This window comes from Ceratotherium simum, chromosome 35, assembly GCF_057802395.1.
Source record: "Ceratotherium simum simum isolate JZ-2026a chromosome 35, ASM5780239v1, whole genome shotgun sequence".
Classification (NCBI taxonomy): Eukaryota; Metazoa; Chordata; class Mammalia; order Perissodactyla; family Rhinocerotidae; genus Ceratotherium; species Ceratotherium simum.
In genome coordinates this window covers 7,736,558-7,754,588 of record NC_141934.1, presented here as the reverse complement: position 1 = coordinate 7,754,588, position 18,031 = coordinate 7,736,558, and the positions used below count along the sequence as shown (strand labels likewise).

Sequence of the window (18,031 nt, the reverse complement as noted above, 5' to 3'; positions counted from 1 at the left end):
TAGGGACAGGCATATGCACTGTTTGGTTTGTCTGAGACCCTGAGGCTACTGTATACCTGGAATAGCACCCTGAATGGGCACTCTGGGCTAGAGAGTGTTTGGAAACAAGAAGGGTTAAGGGAGGATTGGGCCAGATTATCAAACCCAGATTTGACTGAGTAAGACATTGAGCTATTGAATATTTTTGAGCAGGGCAGTGGGTATGAAGAAAGGGTCATTTAAGCAATATTTAAGGGAGTTTAGGGGGCCGGCCCTGTGGCTTAGTGGTTAAGTGCACACGCTCCGCTACTGGCGGCCTGGGTTCGGATCCCGGGCGCGCACCGATGCACCGCTTCTCCGGCCATGCTGAGGCCGCGTCCCACATACAGCAACTAGAAGGATGTGCAACTATGACATAGAACTATCTACTGGGGCTTTGGGGGAAAAAAAGGAGGATTGGCAATAGATGTTAGCTCAGAGCCGGTCTTCCACAGCAAAAAGAGGAAGATTAGCATGGATGTTAGCTCGGGGCTGATCTTCCTCACAAAAAAAAAAAAAGATCTGTTAAGGGAGTTTAGGCTGACAACAATGAAAAACATAAATTTACTGGTGAATGAATAGAATGGGGCAGAGATTTTTGTTCTGGAGGCCTCTTGCCCTAATCGTTGTTTTATGCAGAAACTGTTCTCATCAGCCCTCTCCTAGCAATTGGAGATACTCCAGTTTTATAATTGGGGTATCAGAAAACCAGAACTTGCAATGAGTGACAAAATTAAGAATTAAGTCAAGGTATCATTGGAAAGAACACAGACTCTAAAATGAAACAGATGCTTCCAGTTGGAGTGGTTTGTCCGTGGGCAAATCCTCTAGCTTCTCTGTACCTCAGTTTCCTCATCTGTAAAATGGAGATGGTTGCACTCTCTTGTAGGTTAATGTGACCATCCAGTGACATTAACAAATGAAAAGCTATTCAGCCACAGCCTGGCACAGAGTAGTTGCTTAGTAAATGGAAGTAACCACCATCTTTGTTATAATTCTGAACTTTCCCCTGAGGGAAGGTCACCTCCACTTCGCCCCCACAGCCTTTGAGGGAAGTTGCCAGTGGCGATCTGCCATGATTTGGAGTGCCCTTCACTCAGTTTGGAATGATGTTGCAAGGTTGATGTCGGAGTCAGATGGCAGGTGTCTGTTATGTCCAGGGAGATTGTGTATCTGGATTGTGAGGCTAAACTGTGGTTCAGGAATTGGGAAAAGAATTATCTTCCGAGTTCAAATTTTACTCAACTAGGGGAAACATGTTATGTGAAGGACAGAAACCATGTCCACCTTTTCCACTGTCATGGCACACCGTAGGTATGCAGTAGATATTTGTTAGTTGAATGAATGGAGAGAGAAAAGTAAAAAAATCTGGAGTTAGAGTAACTTTTCCTTGAATTCTGTAAATGTCATTTTTTGCACCCAGTGCTGGATGATAGATGGGACAATAAACTGAAAGTCCAGAGACATTTTTTAGTCCTGGTGCCGTAGGCAAGTCCTTTCGTGTTTCTGAGTTTGGTTTCCTCATTTGAAAAATGAGAGATTGGGCAACAACCTCTGTAGTGTAACTCATTAAGCCAAAGGTAGCTCTAGGTAGCCTTTTCTGCCAAGTAGTATCCCCATCCTTTCCATTACTTAAAGATGTTTTTACAGTACACTTGAACTTTTAAGCTACTTTTCTGCCAGCAGAACTGTCAATGCTGAGGACAGCCTGAAGATTTTCTTAAACTGGATATGAGCCTGAAGAGGCTATGAACCCACTGAAATTGAGTCTAAAATAGTACACGTGTGTGTGCCTGCGCATGTGTGCGTGAGAATGCCCCCATGAATTTTTCTGCACAGGGGGTTCTTTTTTTTTTTTTTTTTAAAGATTTTATTTATTTATTTTTTCCCCCCAAAGCCCCAGTAGATAGTTGTATGTCATAGCTGCACATTCTTCTAGTTGCTGTATGTGGGACGCGGCCTCAGCGTGGCCGGAGAAGCGGTGTGTCGGTGCGCGCCCGGGATCCGAACCCGGGCCGCCAGCAGCAGAGCGCACGCACTTAACCACTAAGCCACGGGGAAGGCCCCTGCACAGGGGGTTCTTAGCTTTTATTGGATTCCTTCAGAGGCCATGACCCCTCAAAGGTTGACTTGTAGAGAAGCTGGGTCTGGGATGTTCTGGAACCTGGGGTCTTCACAAGCAGTGAGATCCCAGGGATGGAGATGAGGGTCTTGTCTCCATTGCCTCATTTTTCCTGTGATTTTTAGCCCAGTCTTTTCTAATTTCTGACACCAGTGATCTCCTCAGACGCTCAGTGGGGTTACAGTGCTTCACAGTTTGATCCTATTTTCCCATTTTTCTGCCCCCACCCCGACCCATCCGTGTTTCTGCTAATAAAAGCATTTTTTCCCCCTTTCTCTTTCTCCTTGATGCCTGGTTGCCTTGGGGACTCTGGCAGTTGGCCATGTTTACATCAGGTAAGATGCATTTCCTTTTACTTTGTCTTTCATCAGCTGTGGTTGCACAAGACACCCCTTGTCTCAGGAGACTGCTGTCAGAAGCTGCAATCTCCCCTGCTTGTGGGCTCATTTGCTTGCTTTCCCCCTGACCCTCTTCATACACCTACCTGCCCACTGACAGGCACTTGATGAAATAACGGGTCATTGTGGTACCTGGGATGGTCCTGACTCTGCTACCGATGGCTTTGTGGCCTTGGCAGGCCACCACCTCTCTGGGTCTCACTTCCTCATTTGTAAATTGCATTGGATTTGATAATATGTTAAGTTTTTATTTTTGAGATTATGCCTCTATAAAAAGTACCTCCTATCATGTCACCAATCTCCCCTACCCTTAAAGGTCTTAAAAATGTTGAGGGGAAATTTTTTTGGTCTCAACAAAGAGCTTTTGTGAGAGGAAAAAAAGTCTGTTTTCCCAGCTTTAGATTATTATGAAAACCAGTTAGTAAGTATTCACTAAGACCCAGGCGCCTGCTTGGTGCAACAGAGCAGGGCCTGGCATTCACAACTGACTGTGAATAATCACTGCAAGCTGACTGTCTCCATGGTTGTTGGCAGTAGAGCCCCACACTAGTAGGTGGCTTAGGAATGTAGGGGGGGGACAGAAGTTCCAGACTGCTAGAGCCTCAGAATCTGGATGGGAGAAAGAAGCAAGGGAAACGAGAGAGGAGTTCCTGCTGTGTTCAGGGCTATGCATTCTGACCCCCGTGGAACCTGGTGGAACATGTCTGCTGTAAATTTATAAAGCACACAGAACGCATAAGTTTTGGAGCTTTTGTAAGATCATTAAATGCTGCCTTCTTCTTGGCCCTGAAGTCCTAGATTCACACTTATGTAATAAACTTTATAGCATTGGGTCTAAAGATGTGGTTTATGTTTTAAGATAAATGTTGAGAAAATATTTAATGTCTACAAAGACACTCCAGGTAACATGTTTTTATCATTTTTATTTTGTTTTTAAGAAAGTTAAACAAAATGTTTTTAAAATAACCAGTGCAAGGGCCTGGGAAACCCAAAACAGGATTTTGGTGTTTTTAATATTGAAAGAAATAATTGGGCCGTCCCCGTGGCTTGGTGGTTAGGTGCGCGCGCTCTGCTGCTGGCGGCCCGGGTTCGGATCCCGGGCGTGCACCGACGCGCTGCTTCTCCGGCCATGCTTGGGCCGCGTCCCACATACAGCAACTAGAAGGATGTGCAGCTATGACACACAACTATCTACTGGGGCTTTGGGGGAAAAAATAAATAAATAAAAAATTTAAAAAAAAAAAAAGAAAGAATTGAATGCAAAAATCAATGAAAGTACACAAAAAACACTAAGCGAATTTAGATAATGAGCAAAATCTATACTTTAGCACATAGTAAATCACCAGAAAATGGTCAGCTTATGTCCAGATTCTGATGTCTGGGATACAAAGTTGTTAAAGAAATGCTGTAAAAATGAGGAATCACAGAAAGAAAAATCTGACTGCCAGGGTAGTACAATTGATCTGTCAGGAAAGGTGGAGATTTAAAGTTCGTTATACTTGCACCCACAGCCTAAACTGAGGGTGGGTCTGTCAGACCCCTTGACACAGCTCCAGGCTTACACTTCCTTCCTGCTGTATTGCTGGGAACCCCGAGAGAGCTGAAGCATGAAGAAGCCTGTTTAATTATCATGATATTTAAAGGCAGTTTTGATTCCACCGCCAGTAAATATTTGAGTGCGAGTAGCAGGAATCAGAGTTGGGTTCCTTGAAGTGTTCCCTGCTGGGACTGGTATTTCCAGTTTGAGCCCTCTGGTCCGTGTTGTTCTGGTGGCTCTGACTGACTGCTCTGGGGTAGGCTTGTGCCATTCATGCATTTTTCTCTCCTGCTTGCAGTGGTTGGAGACCAGACCTAACAGACAGGTGTGTCCAGTTTGCAAAGCTGGCATCAGCCGAGACAAGGTCATCCCGCTCTATGGCAGGGGCAGCACTGGGCAGCAGGACCCCAGGTGAGGCCTTGGGGCAGCTCTCACACCCACTTCTCCCCTTGGACGTGAATTCATTTCCATTCAGCACCCCCTCACCTCACCCTTGGTGCGTGCAGACCCTCAGTTTTGAGGCAGGTAGTTGGGATCCAGATGAGAGTCAGCCAGAAGGAGAGGGAAGCCAAGTTGCCACTTGCTGGGCTGTAATACAGATATCCACTGATTGTCTGCCAGCAGGCAGGCAATGTGCTAGGCAGTGCACACATCATCACAACTGTGAGTGTGCAAAGTGATGTGAAGGAGCAGCCTGAGAAGTAGGTTATCCAGAAGGAGAGTCTGCAAGGAACGGGGTTGTTACAGCAGTAATTTATAAAGTACAAGGGGAAGAGGGGACAGGGGATCTAGGAGGCTTTGTGAAGTTTGAGATTTCTGGAAATGGAGGTGTGGGTGGGTCCAGCATTCTACAAACACAAGTACTGAGAGCCCTTTGTGGTCTGGTGCACACACGCGTACACCCTCGAACTCCCTGGCAGCATCTCTTACCTTTTTCCACCCCACCCCAGCATACCCTGTACCCAGACATGTTGGACTTACCCTTTCATGTTCATGAGCCTTTGTATTAGTTTTCCCTCTGCCACTTCGGCCCTCCCCAGTCCTGCTCAACCCCCTTCTCCTCCTTTAACTTCTACTCATCTTTAATGAGCAGCCCTAAAGCTACCTCCATGAAGTGGCCCTTCTTCCTCACATTAGTTGCTCTCACCCCATTTAGTCGATACCTTTATTAAAGAAATCCCGTCCCACACTGTATTGTGATTGGTTGTGGCCCCCTTTAAACCATGGATGCTTCAAGAGTAGCATCTGTCATCAGTCAATATTGGTAGCATCCTGCTTAGTGCCTGATAGATAAAAAGACCTCAGTCCAGTATTTGTGCGAGGAGTGATGGAAGGGGCTAGAACTCAGAGGCAAAAAGAATAGTGTAGAGTACTTGCCCAAGAGTAATGGGAAGTAAAGCTGAAGTTAATAGGGGCATATCAGAGAAACCCTGAATCTCGGACCTCTCTACTGACAGGCCATCCTCTGTTTCAGTTTGGATTTGGGATTTTTGACGTCATATATCACGTAGGTCCAGGGAAGGTGTCTGGCTGGCATTCGTAACCAGCCTGGGTCAGGCTCTCTGAGAGGAGTAGGCTGAGTGCAATCTGAGGAACAACTTGTAACAGGCTGAGTTTCTCCCCAGTTTTCTATACAGTAGGGAAAAACAATTGCAAGTAGAACAAAGAGTAAGTATTTGGTTTAATTTGATAGAAGTTCACTTGCTGGGCAGGAAAGGGGTCTGTGGCCCTGACCATGTTGGTGAAGAGCTCCCAGTCCACTCAGGGAGCAGCTCAAAGCATTTTGTAATAGACTTATTTTACACCGTTTCTGTTTCAGAGAGAAGACCCCTCCCCGTCCTCAAGGACAGAGGCCAGAGCCGGAGAACAGAGGGGTGAGGAGAATTCTAGGAAAAGTTTCTAGAAATGAGCCCATGAACTTTAGAAGTTTCCCTCTTGGCCCTACTCTTTTTCTCCTTGATTTGTAAAAGTAAATACAGACTTGTAAAATACAGAAAGGAAGTGAGGAGAAAAAATCACTTATAATCACACCATCCAGAGATAACCACTGGAAACATTTTGGTCTATTTTCTTTTCTATTTTTCTATAATTACCTATACACACATGCAAATTTTATAGATCTATTTATGGATGCATTTTATAGATACATGTGGCTGTATACATACATACATATATATATATATATATATTTTTTTTTAACAATGTTTGGCTGCTGTTTTGTAACCTTTTAAAACTATTCATTCTGTGTTAAGTGCCTTATGTGTGGTGGGCATCATTCTAGGCGCTAGTGACATTTCAACGCACATAGCAAAGATCGCTGCCCTTACGCAGTTTACATTCTCAGAGGGAGAGATTTTCACCAATATGTCTTGAGATTTTACATGTCAGTAATATTTTATTTAATGGTTGTTTAGTGTGCAGATGTATGGACTTAATTTATTTGATTCTTTGTTGGACGTTTAGCTGCTTCCTTTTCTTTTTTCTATTTTAAAAATAATCTGATGAACTTACAGATAAATTTTGAGCAGGTTAACAATTATTTTATTAGAATAAATTCTTAGAAGTAGAATTACCAGCTTAAAAAATTTGCACGTTTAAATCACGTTAGTCTTTAAAAATTTTTTTTGTTAAACTATTAAAGAAATTTTAAAAGCAAAATATTTACCCACATTACCGGAATCCCAAAACAAATATATTTTCGTTTCCCCATCTTCTCTTCATCTGTAGCGTATGTGTATGTAGTTTTATGTAGCCATCACCATTCTGTTTGCTTCTTTAAAATTTAATTTTGGCAGTATTTTCCATGATGCTCTGTAGTGTCCTCTTTATTATTTTTAAAGGCTGGTGTTTATTCCATTGAATTTTGGTGCATTATAATTTGGGTTTGCATTATAATTAGTTGCTTCCAGATTTTGCTGTTGTAAATAACGCTATAGTGACCATTTTTGCACGTATTTCTATTTTCTTATTTGAATTATGGCATTTCCTTAGGATTCCCAGGAGTAGGATTATTGAGTTAGGGATCTTGATAGAAATTGTGGTTTTCTTCTCCAGATTACCCCTAATAATAATAGCAGTGAACACTGGTTGAAAGATTATTATATTCAAAGAATTATATGTTAAGGGCTTTATATGCACAATCTCATTTAAGCCTCACATCAACCCATTTAACAGAAGAGGAAACTGAGGCCTAGATAGGTGAAGTGACTTGTCCAGGGACACACAGACAAGGCTGAAACCCAGATCTGGCTGGTATGAAGTCCCTGCTCTTGACAAGCAGGCAACACCACTTTAACCTTCCCAAGCTCTAGTTCCCAACAGAGTATTAGCTCCTAACCCAGAAATCAGAGGCCCCAGGAAGTCAGAGGCCCTGGCCTTGATAACTGCAGTTATCAAGCACACCTCTAGCATTTATGAGCTCCTGCAGTCGTCAGTGATGCTTTTTGCCTTCTCTGCCCTGGGAACATACACCCACCAAATGTGAGGACTTGTGCGATTGTATAGGTGTTGCTAGAAGGGATGCTGGGGGCTCAATCCTCAGGATTGCCCTAAATGAAGTGGTGGTTCCTGATGAAACAATTGCACCTTCCTGGGTAGGGCGGCCTCGGTCCCAGGAGCTCTCAGACTCAACCATGCTGGTCTGAGTAGGAGGCATTTCTGCACTGAGGAGATGGAAACTGGTTGTTTCCTTCCCTGTAGGTTTGCCCTCTTATTAAATCAGCTGTTAGGCTTTATAGGTGGTGCCACGCAGTAAGAAATTCAGAGCTGGATGCCAGGCTGCTCAGTATGGGATAGGGAGCAGCCACTTTCATGACTTGCAAAAGACTCACAAGTGAAAGCCAGTCAGCTCTTTGTGGAGAATAGTTGGCCCAATATTTTTTCTTCTTATTTTTTAATTAAGAGCATGAGTCTGGATCATATTGACCTAGTTTTAGATCTAAACGCTACCCCTTACTAGCTATGTGAACTTGGTCAAGTTATTTCACCTCTCTGAGCCTCAGTTTGGTCATCTGTAAAATGTGGTTGATGCTAATGTAAGAATTAAATGCAATTAGAGTATCCTCCTGTGCTTAACATGGTGCCTAGCACAGAGTTAACACTTAGAGAATGGGAGTTACTTATTCACAATATTATGATTCCTAGTGAATCTTCTTGTGTGAAAGATGATGCAGTGTAGAACACATACAGGGGAAAAATCTGAGGATGGTACACCAAACCATTAACAGTGGTTCTTGGTGGGGAGGGGCCACTGAAATGGAGGGTAAATAAGGAGACCTCTAACTTTGTATGTCAGTTATTCCTATGATGTATGAATTTCTTATAACAAGCATGGATACTTTTGTAATCAGAAAAAAATTAAAATTTTTAAAATTCTTGGTAACAATATTAAAAGAAAATTTTAAGGGAAAATACTTATGTATATCTTGTCCACATACCTACATATTGTCATGCACTTGTGACCATAGCATTCAGTTTTGTCTGATAACTTGGTAACAAGAGTTTTTCTGGGTTGCTGCATAGTCAGTGTGTAATGGTCCTTAGAGAGCATGTATCAAAATTTTGATCTTGACCCCCATTGTTGGTTAATTAGGGTTCCACTTTTTTGCTGTTACCAATAACGTGTTCTGACATTCCCTTGTAATTGGGTTTAGGAGTTATTGCCAATTTTGCTGTCACGAAGTATGTAGAAAATTTTACTGGCTGGTGTGGGACTCTGGGAAAGAACCTGGAGCTCTAAGAACCTTGATTTGCATCAGCAGTGTTTTACTTTGGGTCAGTGCCAGTCCTTTCTGGCATTTACAGCTCCTTAGCTGGGACCCCTTGAAAGCTAGAAGGGCAGAGGGACCACCAGGTATCCTCTGCTTTGGGGTCTAAATGGCAGGAAAAGATGTCCCCCCTTGGAAACAGGTGGCAGAGAGTAGGGAGGAGAGACGGATGCCACATTGAAGGTGACGTGTTTGACAGGTGCAAGAGAAACCTGCTTGTTCTTCTTCATAATTGCATTTCTTCCACGCAGGGATTTCAAGGATTTGGATTTGGGGATGGTGGCTTCCAGATGTCTTTTGGAATTGGGGCATTTCCCTTTGGGATTTTTGCCACAGCATTTAACATAAACGATGGGCGGCCTCCTCCAGGTAAGATCCTAATTCCTTCATAATCCTGCTTGAAGCTTCCTTGGAATTTGGCAGTATAAAGGTTACAGATAATTGTCACTGCTTGGACAATCAGCCTTTTCAAAATGTGCTGAACTCTTTTCAGATTACTGTTAGTTATGCTAATGATGTCACGCACTTACCAAGTATTAGGCACGTTCACAGCGCTTGCCCTTATAAATTCAGGGGATCCTCACGACAAGCCTGTGAGATAGGTGTGTGATTAGCTCAGTTTACAAATCAGAAAATGCTCAGTAATGTTTCCCAAGACATACGCCATGCCTATAAAATGAAAAAGTATAAATGATACCCAGCTGAGGAAAAGCCTAGTCCTGTGCATGTACCCCCTACTTTGACCATTTGCGGGCAGGGAGGGATAAGGCGACCCTCCAGAAGTCAGGGTTACTCCGTTCTCTGTCCAGCATCCCTCAGGACACACGTGGGGCTGGTCCCAAGCCCCATCCCTTTGGGAACCCTGCTTAGGTCTGCCACCTTCTGCTACCTTTCTCCTTCCAACCAGCTTGAGGGTGCCAGCTGAGTTCTCTGTAGAGCAGGACGGTGAGGTGGGTACCTTGTACTATATCACAATCTGACACCCAGGCCAAGATCTTTCCCATGGAGTCTGCCAAGGTGCCAAGGTCAGTTGAGCTCTGCTTGTACTCATTGGAGCCTTGTGTGCTGGGCACAGTGTGGGGTACAGAAGGGACCAGTGTGTGGTTCCTGGCGAGGAGCTTATACTCTAGGGATAGAAGTCTACTCCTGGGTCATCCCAGTTGTCCCCCGCCCCCACCCTGGTGCATGACACATAGCGGACAATCAGTAAGTCTCTGTTGACTGCCTGCGTGCATGAATCTCTCAGAGCACCTAACTGGGAATAGTACAGCACTCGGAGATCTTGGGAATGCCCTTCCTTACCTCATCCACCTCAAAGGTTTCTCCTCTGTTCACATGTTGTTTTCTCAGAGGAAGGAGACCCCAAAGGGCAGGGCGTGCTCTGCTGTGAAGGAGCAACAGGGCCCCGTGGAGGCAGCAGGAACTTGCCTGGTAGCATGCTTCCCTCCAGCCTGGTCCAGAGCTCACCCTGGGTTCCCCCAGGTAAAGAGTTCCACAGCCAGGCTGGACTCTGGATCACTTTATCTCCCTGCCACAATCACAGACAGTTTTCCCTTGTCACGTTTGGTACAATTTGCCCATCCTGGATGTGGATTCTCTTATTCTCTTTCCCCCAAAGTCAAGACAGGGGGCTCTACATAGCAGCTTTTCTCAAACCAGAGAGGAGTAGAGACCCAGCTTCTCAGCCTACTTCTGCCCCTAGTTTGCTAGGTGGTGGAGGAGGCAAATCATTTTGCCTGTCTTGGCCCTAGTTCTCTCCTCTGGAAAAGGAAGGCACTCTGTGTGGGGCTGTCTGAGACTTCTCCCGGCTCAACAGTACCAGAATCCAGAGACTCCGTGACTCGAGAGGCCATGTGCAGAGAGGCTGAGCACGCGACTGTGGAGCTCTGCCACTAACTCATGAACCTCGTGCTCTTGGGCAGGTCACTTCCTACCTGTGCTTCAGTTTCTTCTCACACAAAATGGGAATAATAATACCCACCAAGCAATAATGGGTGTACAGAATACTTAGCACACAGAAGATGTTTAACAAACAGTGGCTTTTCTTTTATTATTTCCTCTAAGAGTTTCCTGTTTTATTTGCACCTGCAGGCCAAACCTTCTTAGGATAAATTGGAGACCTTGTCTTCCTTGTTATATTATTCCACATATTTTCATAATTCCAATTTTGTTTTGCCTGATATTATTTGGGGTTTGGAAATCTTTTTAGAGTGCAGGATTCTGTTGTAAAGAGATGAACATTCGTGCTTTCGACTTCTGGCCCAAATGGGCAGTGTGCACAGTTGCAGAGTTCTCACAGTCTCTCTTCTCCCTCTTGTCTCTCCAGCTGTCCCTGGAACACCCCAGTATGTGGACGAGCAGTTCCTGTCACGCCTCTTCCTGTTTGTGGCCCTGGTGATCATGTTCTGGCTCCTGATTGCCTAATGCTGGGCTCCCAGCCTACATCCATGGCAGGGCCTCTGAGCTGGTGACACACCACCCCCACTCTTGATGTTTGGCTTCCTGGCTAATCCTGACCCCTGGAATCAGTGGGGTCAGTAACACATCAAGGAGTTTTGCTTCTCCATCAGAGCTTTCGGACTCAAGACCAGTTGTCGAGGACCCTAGAATGTGGCCACTTCTGTAAAAACCCTGCTATAACCTCAGTCCTCAGCATTGAGTCATCTCTCATGGGTTACACCATGAAATCCTGTTTCAGCCAGCTCAGCAGGTCCTGACTCTGCACAGGGAAGAGGCAGAAAGAGCGAAACTGACAGTACAATTTCACCTGAGTTTGATACTACAAAAACCAAGAGATGAACGAAATAGTACTTTTTTTCATCTCTTTAAATACCCCTTGGTAAATGGCCTCCGAAATCACTGGGGCTCCTCATACAGAGAGGTTCCCCTTCCAGGTCCCAGTGCTGCTCTGTCCTGTTTCCTCCTCCTCCTCTTCAGCAGAAATGCAAGAAATTGCTGTCCTATAAAGATCATAATTGTAGCAGCTGAAGCTGGAGTCACTTCATGAATTCACCAAAGACCCGAAGATCTTTTATTGGCTCTGGGCTGTGCTCAGTGTCTGACTCCAGAGATTGGCTTGAATGACCTCCTGGTTTCCTGGAGTAGCTTATCCCTGGAGACATGTGGCTTCACTCTCAGATTTCCCATCAGCTTTCCCCCCAAAACTTTGTGCATCCGCCTTTCTGCTAGAGGGCACACAGCCTAGACTACTGCTGAAGCCGGGACTGACTGCTGCACGTCAGGAAAGACCTGCAGTTGGGCCTCTGGTGGGATTCAGAGCCCTGATGCAGGAACAACTGTATAAGCAGCCCTGTCCCCAAGGCTGCAGAAGCTCTGGGTGAATCCTCTTCTAGACTCAACCAAAGGAAACTGGGGGCTTTGTCAAGTCAGTCCAGCTGCATGTTGAAGACGACCCTCCTCAGAAGCTAAATTGTTCTTAATGAAGAGGCAGGAAAGGGGAGACCAGCATGTGACCCTGATTTTGGTATGGCTTGATGGATTCCCCTGAAAACTCCTTGTGTGTATTCTAAAATCAGGGAAGCATGTGACTCCAAAGCAGGCAATCCCTGATGATTTGTAAAAGCCAGGCAGCAGAGCCTGGGGAGCCTCAACATGATAATTTGATAAGGTCTTCCTGTGGAAATTTCCAGGGGAAATCATTCTTCCTAAGCCTGTGATTTGTTTTTCAACTTCACAAGCTTCTTCCTCTAAATCTGATTGAAAGAGTGTGGTGCCAGGTAGGAGGACAGTTCACTTGGTGGAATGGTTCTCACTCTGCTGGTCAGATTTCTCTTCCTAGAAATCCAGCTTCTTCCAGGAGACCTGGAGAGTGGGGGAAGATGGACTTCCTCTGGGGGCCTCTCCAGTCCACACTGCTCCTGGCTTACCCCCAGCAATAGCCAACAAGTGGTAGAAAGCCCCACTTAGTGCTTTTTTCCAGATATGGCTCTGCATAGTGTGTGAAAACCAAGACATTAAGGAAGATGAGGGAAGCCCTCCTGCCTTCTCCACAGCTCCACCCCTTCCCCTTTGTACCTGTCAATGCCAGAGTTCAGTGTTTAAACAGACAAAATATAAGTATTGAATAGGTGGTTCGTTTGCCGAATTCATTTGGTAGGAATAAGCCACCAGCTTTACAATGTGCCTGATGGATTTTAAACATTCTTGGGGGCATCCACTTAAGAGTGCTCTTTTTATTACCTTTTGGAAATCCCCGGAGTCGGAGGGGCCCCTGGCTATTCTCAGTTCAAGAGGATTGGTGGGATCCTCAGTGGAGTTGCTCCACCTAGTGGTGGGAGACAGGACTTCAGTCAGATGGTCCCAGAAGAAAGGTTCAAGAAGGGTTGTGGACAGGCAGACAAATCCCTCTGACTCTAACAGAATGGAGTGAGCCCAGGAGTGCACCACCAGCAAAGGCATCCCAGGAACCTGTTAGCAAAGCCAGGTTGGCCATGTGCCGTTTGATTTTGAACCTTATAGGTCCCCCCTCATCCTCCTCCAGGAGCTGGGGCAGGAGAGCCAACTTGGGACTGCTGGCCCAGCCCCGACAGGGAGCCCCCTTTGCACCATCCCTCTGCAGGCTCACCACCTTGCCCCTCTGCCAAGGCAGTTGTCCTTTCTTTTGTGTGTGTTTTCTATGTTCTTGGCTTCCATCCCCTTTCTGCCACCTTTGTGGATTAGGACCAGGTCCTAGCCACAGTCAGAAAATGATACCATGTACAGTGACACACCTTGACCAGTCACTAATTTTCACTGTTGTGAAAGTGATTTGATTTAGAATTAAACAAATGGTTTTACATTACTGTGAGCTGTGAACTTCTTGTCTGCGTCATGGGGGTGGTGGTGAATGAGTTGGGGAGTAGTCACACTGGTCTGGCCTTTAGGAGGCACCTCTGCATCCTTGGGAATGTCACATTGAGGATGAAAGTTTTCAGACAGCCATCGATAATTAGAGATGAGAAGCATAGGCTGGAGTCCTGGCTTCATACACAGCCTTGCCCAAGGTTTGACCTGTGACAGGCAGCCCTGGTCCTCACAAGTGCATAGAATTCCTCAGTTTGCAAGCTGCTATGACGGAGCTTAGCTTGTGGCCTATCAGGTCCTTGAGGACAATCACAGGCTATTCAGTGTCTGCATCTCTCCGCATGTTCCGCGACAGGGCAGGCGGCCCCCCACCAAGCTCTCTACCTGGAGCAGAGGGTGTGCTACTTCCGGAGGTTCCTCAGTGGCGGAGTGTGAGTTGGAAGGTGGTGAGGTTACAAACCTGGCCCAGCCTCAGGTTCCCGAGCACACCAGAGCTACAGATCATTCCTCTGAAAGGAGCTTTTTTCTTTTTCTTGCACTTTGACCTAACTGTTATGAAGTTGCATAGCGCCAAGATATACAGTTGGCCCTCCTTATCTGCAGGTTCCTCGTCCATGGATACAGAGGGCCCAGTAAGGGACTTGAGCATCTGTGGATTTTGGTACCTGCAGGGGTCCTGGAACCAACCCCCCACAGATACCGAGGGATAACTGTAGCAGGAAATGCAAAGATAAGGGAGCTCCAGGAACGCATGAGCCCAGTAAGAAAAGAACAGAGTTTTTGTTTCCAATGGAAAACAAAACATACACAGAAGTAGAATAAGAAAATAAAGCATCCACCTACCAATTGCCTAACCCCAATAACCATCCACTTGGGTCCAGTCCTGTTTCATCCTCACCCTCATACTGCTCCTTCTCCCCTGCCTGGACCATTTTGAAACTAATTCTAGTCATATGTCATCTATTAAGTATTTCAATATTCTCAATAAGGATTTTTTTAAACGTAACCAAAATACTAGTTTATGTACCTTAAAAAATTAATGATAATTCCTTAATGTTATCACATATCCAGTCGCTGCTCAGATTTTCCTAGTTGTCTCATAACTTTTTGTACAGTTTGTCTGAATTGAGATCCAATCAGACCCACACATTGTTATTGGGTGTCTTCCACGTCTGTTATATCCGTAGGCTCCTCTTCCATCTCTTTCCTTCCCCTTGCACTTTATCTGTTAGAGAAACCAGGTCATTTGTCCTGTTGAGTTTCCCACAGCTTCAGTTTTGCTGTTTGCATCACTGTGGTGTTATTTAAGAAGCTCTTCTTAATCTTGTGTTTCCTGAAAATTGGTTGTTAGATCTAGAGGCTTTGCCAGATTCAGGCTTTTTTTTTTTTTTTTTTTTGGTAAGACTATGTCATAAGTGGTAGTGATACTTGTTGTTGCATCATATCAGGAGGCACATAATGTATGGTAGTCCCTCTCTGTGATGTTAGCAGCCCTTACTGATCATTGTCTAGAACAGCACTGTCCAACAGAGTTGTCTGCAGTGGTGGAGATGGTCTCTGCACTGTCCCACACAGTAGCCACTAGCTACATGTGGCTATCAAGCACATGAAATGTGGCTAGTGAACTGAGGAACTGAATTTTTAGTTCTATGTCATTTTAATTGAAACAGCCACACATGGCTATTGGCTACTGTATTGGACAGTACAGATTTAGATTAATTCATAGGGGTTGCAAAATGATATAATTGAAGACAACAATGTGTTAAGAGTTTGGAAACAAGGGGCTGGCCCCGTGGCGTAGAAGTTAAGTGTGTGCACTCTGCTGCAGCAGCCCTTGGTTTGGATCCCGGGCACGCACTGACACACCGCTTGTCAAGCCATGCTGTGGCAGCGTCCCACATAAAGTAGAGGAAGATGGGCACAGCTGTTAGCCAAGGGCCAATCTTCCTTGGCAAAAAGAGGAGGATTGGCATCGGATGTTAGCTCAGGGCTAATCTTCCTCACACAAAAAAAAGTTTAGAAACAAGACTACACTTCTGGCAGAGTGGGGCAACAAAATTACAGAGAATATCGTGGGGCGGGGGTGCTGGTGGTTGTAAGAATGGCAGAGTGGTACAAGGGCAGAGTGTGTTCAGGAAAAAGCAAAGAGTACTGGAGTGAAGGGAGAAGGAATAGAGGGCTGCAGGGTGAGAGCTCATGAGGGCCTGGTTTGGCCTTTTTTTCTAGGCAATGGGGAGCTATTGGTTTTTGAGCAGAGAGGTGACAGAAATATAATTTTGGAAGATTAATCAGTCCATCTTAGGTGGAATGATTCAGGGAGGGGAGAGACTAGAGGCCAAAGACTGGCTCAGTTTGAAGCAAGTGGAAGTGACACTGGGAAGGTCTGGCTGGGGACCAGTAGACCAGTTCCCTCAGGAGAACTCAACCTCCCGCAGAGCCTGAACCTTAGGGTGGTTTTCAGTGTTCTGGTTCTCATTTCTATAGACCCAGAAAGTTGGCTGTGAGTCCGTCAGCAGGATCTGGCCTCAAGGACTGAGCAAGCCAGGGTCAGGTAATCAAACCTGTGGACACGTGGCTTGGGTGCTAGAAACCCAGTAGGTCTTCTCCCTGCCCAAGCCTTTTCTGCCCTCCAGAAGTCCCCCTTGAGTTCCCAAGTGATTTTGGAATGTTCTTTGGGTCCATAATGAAAAGATCTCTTGGTTATATCATTTCTACAGATTGCTGTTCTCTTCCTTGACATTTCAACTGGAATTTCTCAGTTACCTGAACTTCCCTGAGAGGAACTTTGGGGAGTTGGTTATCCCCCCACTCCCTGCTGGTGAAGACCATGAGGCTGGAGGTGGGAAAGAAGTGGAATGAGAGAGAGTCTTGCTGTGGGGCAAGACACCCAGAGGTTTTGATTCCAAGGCTGCCAGTGCCTGGGTGTCTGGGAAAATAAAGTGTAACCTCTTTCCCTGTGTAGGGTAAATAAAATCCCTGCCCCCTTTTTGCTAGCCATGAGGTGGCTTGTCAGGAGAGTCTCCTGGATCCTCATCACTTTAATTCAATATTCAATCTTGTAATCAGAGCAGAGGTTTCCTCAGAAACTGTCAAGCCAACTGTTGAAGAGGGTTCCCAGGAATTACCGGAAGTCAGGTACATCACCCCTGCTGCCCCTTAGCACTTTCTACACACTCAGGACATCAGGAGCCACATACCACACCCAGAGGAGAAAAATCTGACCTGCATCTGGTTTGGACTACGTGGTCAGGACAGGAAGAAAGAGAATTGTGCTCACCTTTGCTCACTCAAGAGTGCTGGAACCAGAATCAGCTGGGTTGAACTTTGTCCTTAGGGGTGTCATGATCCATTTCCTTGAGCCCTATCCTTGTCCCTTCCTGGTCATTTAGACACTTTTCCCATGACCTACGTCTGATCTAAGGAAATGACAGTTGCCAAAGACCCAGCACAACAGGAAGAATCTCAGGGACCGGCTGATATGGCCAACCCATCGTCAGACGGAGGACTCCAATCCACTCCCAAACCCAATGAGGGCAAGTAGCTCTCAAGGTCCCTCGGCCAGCTAGCAGCTGCCAGAAACCAGTTTGCTGTCCTAACTCCTCATCCAGTGCTCTCTCCTCCACAAAGAGGAGCCGGCAGGGCAAATCTAGCCCACAGGTGTGTTTCCTTCGACCTACATGGCATTTTTAGAATTTTTTAATGGTTCCAACGTTTTAAAAAGTGAGAGATTTCACCTAACGACCTGGAGTTTTGGCTTGTCTTGAAAAATTGGAAGATCTGGTGTACTGAGTTCATTTATATACCTACTTGGCCTCACTAAGGATCTGCCCCCAGAATGCTGGTTGCACCACCTCCATACCCTTTGACCTAGAGATTATCTACTGAGTGTCAGTTTACACATAGTGGCACAGAGAAGTGGCTTCTCTGAGTTGGAAGCTTGTGAGAAAAGTCCACCCTCAACCCCCGCAAAGGTATATGTAGGGTAGACCTGGTTTCTCATATTCGTATTCTTGATTCCATACACTACTGGAAAGAGCTTTCACCTCCGAGTCAGGAGATCTGGGTTCCCATCCCAGCTCAGCTCCTAATGAGCTGAGCCATTTCGAGGTAGTCGAACTTGTCCCCTCTGGTCCTCAGCTGTCCCCATCTGTAAAATGGGCTGAAAGTTATCTGTGTTGAGCCCTTCAGCCTGCGCAAAATGACCCTTACCAAAATGACCCGCCGAGGTCACCGCTCACACTAGGGGGCGCCAGGGCTGCCGCTGAGCCCGAGCCAGGGGGCGGGGCCGGGTCCCGGGGGCGGGGCTTGGCGTCGGCGGGGCGGGGCATCAGCGGGTGGGTCCCGGTGCCAGGTGCGGTTTGGTCCTCCCCGGGCGCCGTAGGCGGCG

The 18,031-nt window shown here is 46.0% G+C and overlaps 1 protein-coding gene across 2 annotated transcripts in view; it reads left to right on the top strand.

The window, feature by feature from the left end:
* Nucleotides 1–13,642, top strand: part of RNF185 (ring finger protein 185) — a 31,422-nt gene extending 17,780 nt beyond the window's left edge. For both annotated transcript variants that reach the window (XM_087423948.1, XM_087423949.1), the window contains exons 3-7: nt 2,457–2,475; nt 4,374–4,486; nt 5,895–5,949; nt 9,093–9,210; nt 11,168–13,642. In XM_087423948.1, coding sequence (XP_087280074.1) covers nt 2,457–2,475; nt 4,374–4,486; nt 5,895–5,949; nt 9,093–9,210; nt 11,168–11,265 — 403 coding nt within the window. In that variant the 3' untranslated portion in view covers nt 11,266–13,642. The remainder of the gene's footprint in view (nt 1–2,456; nt 2,476–4,373; nt 4,487–5,894; nt 5,950–9,092; nt 9,211–11,167) is intronic.
* Nucleotides 13,643–18,031: the final 4,389 nt, after the last annotated feature.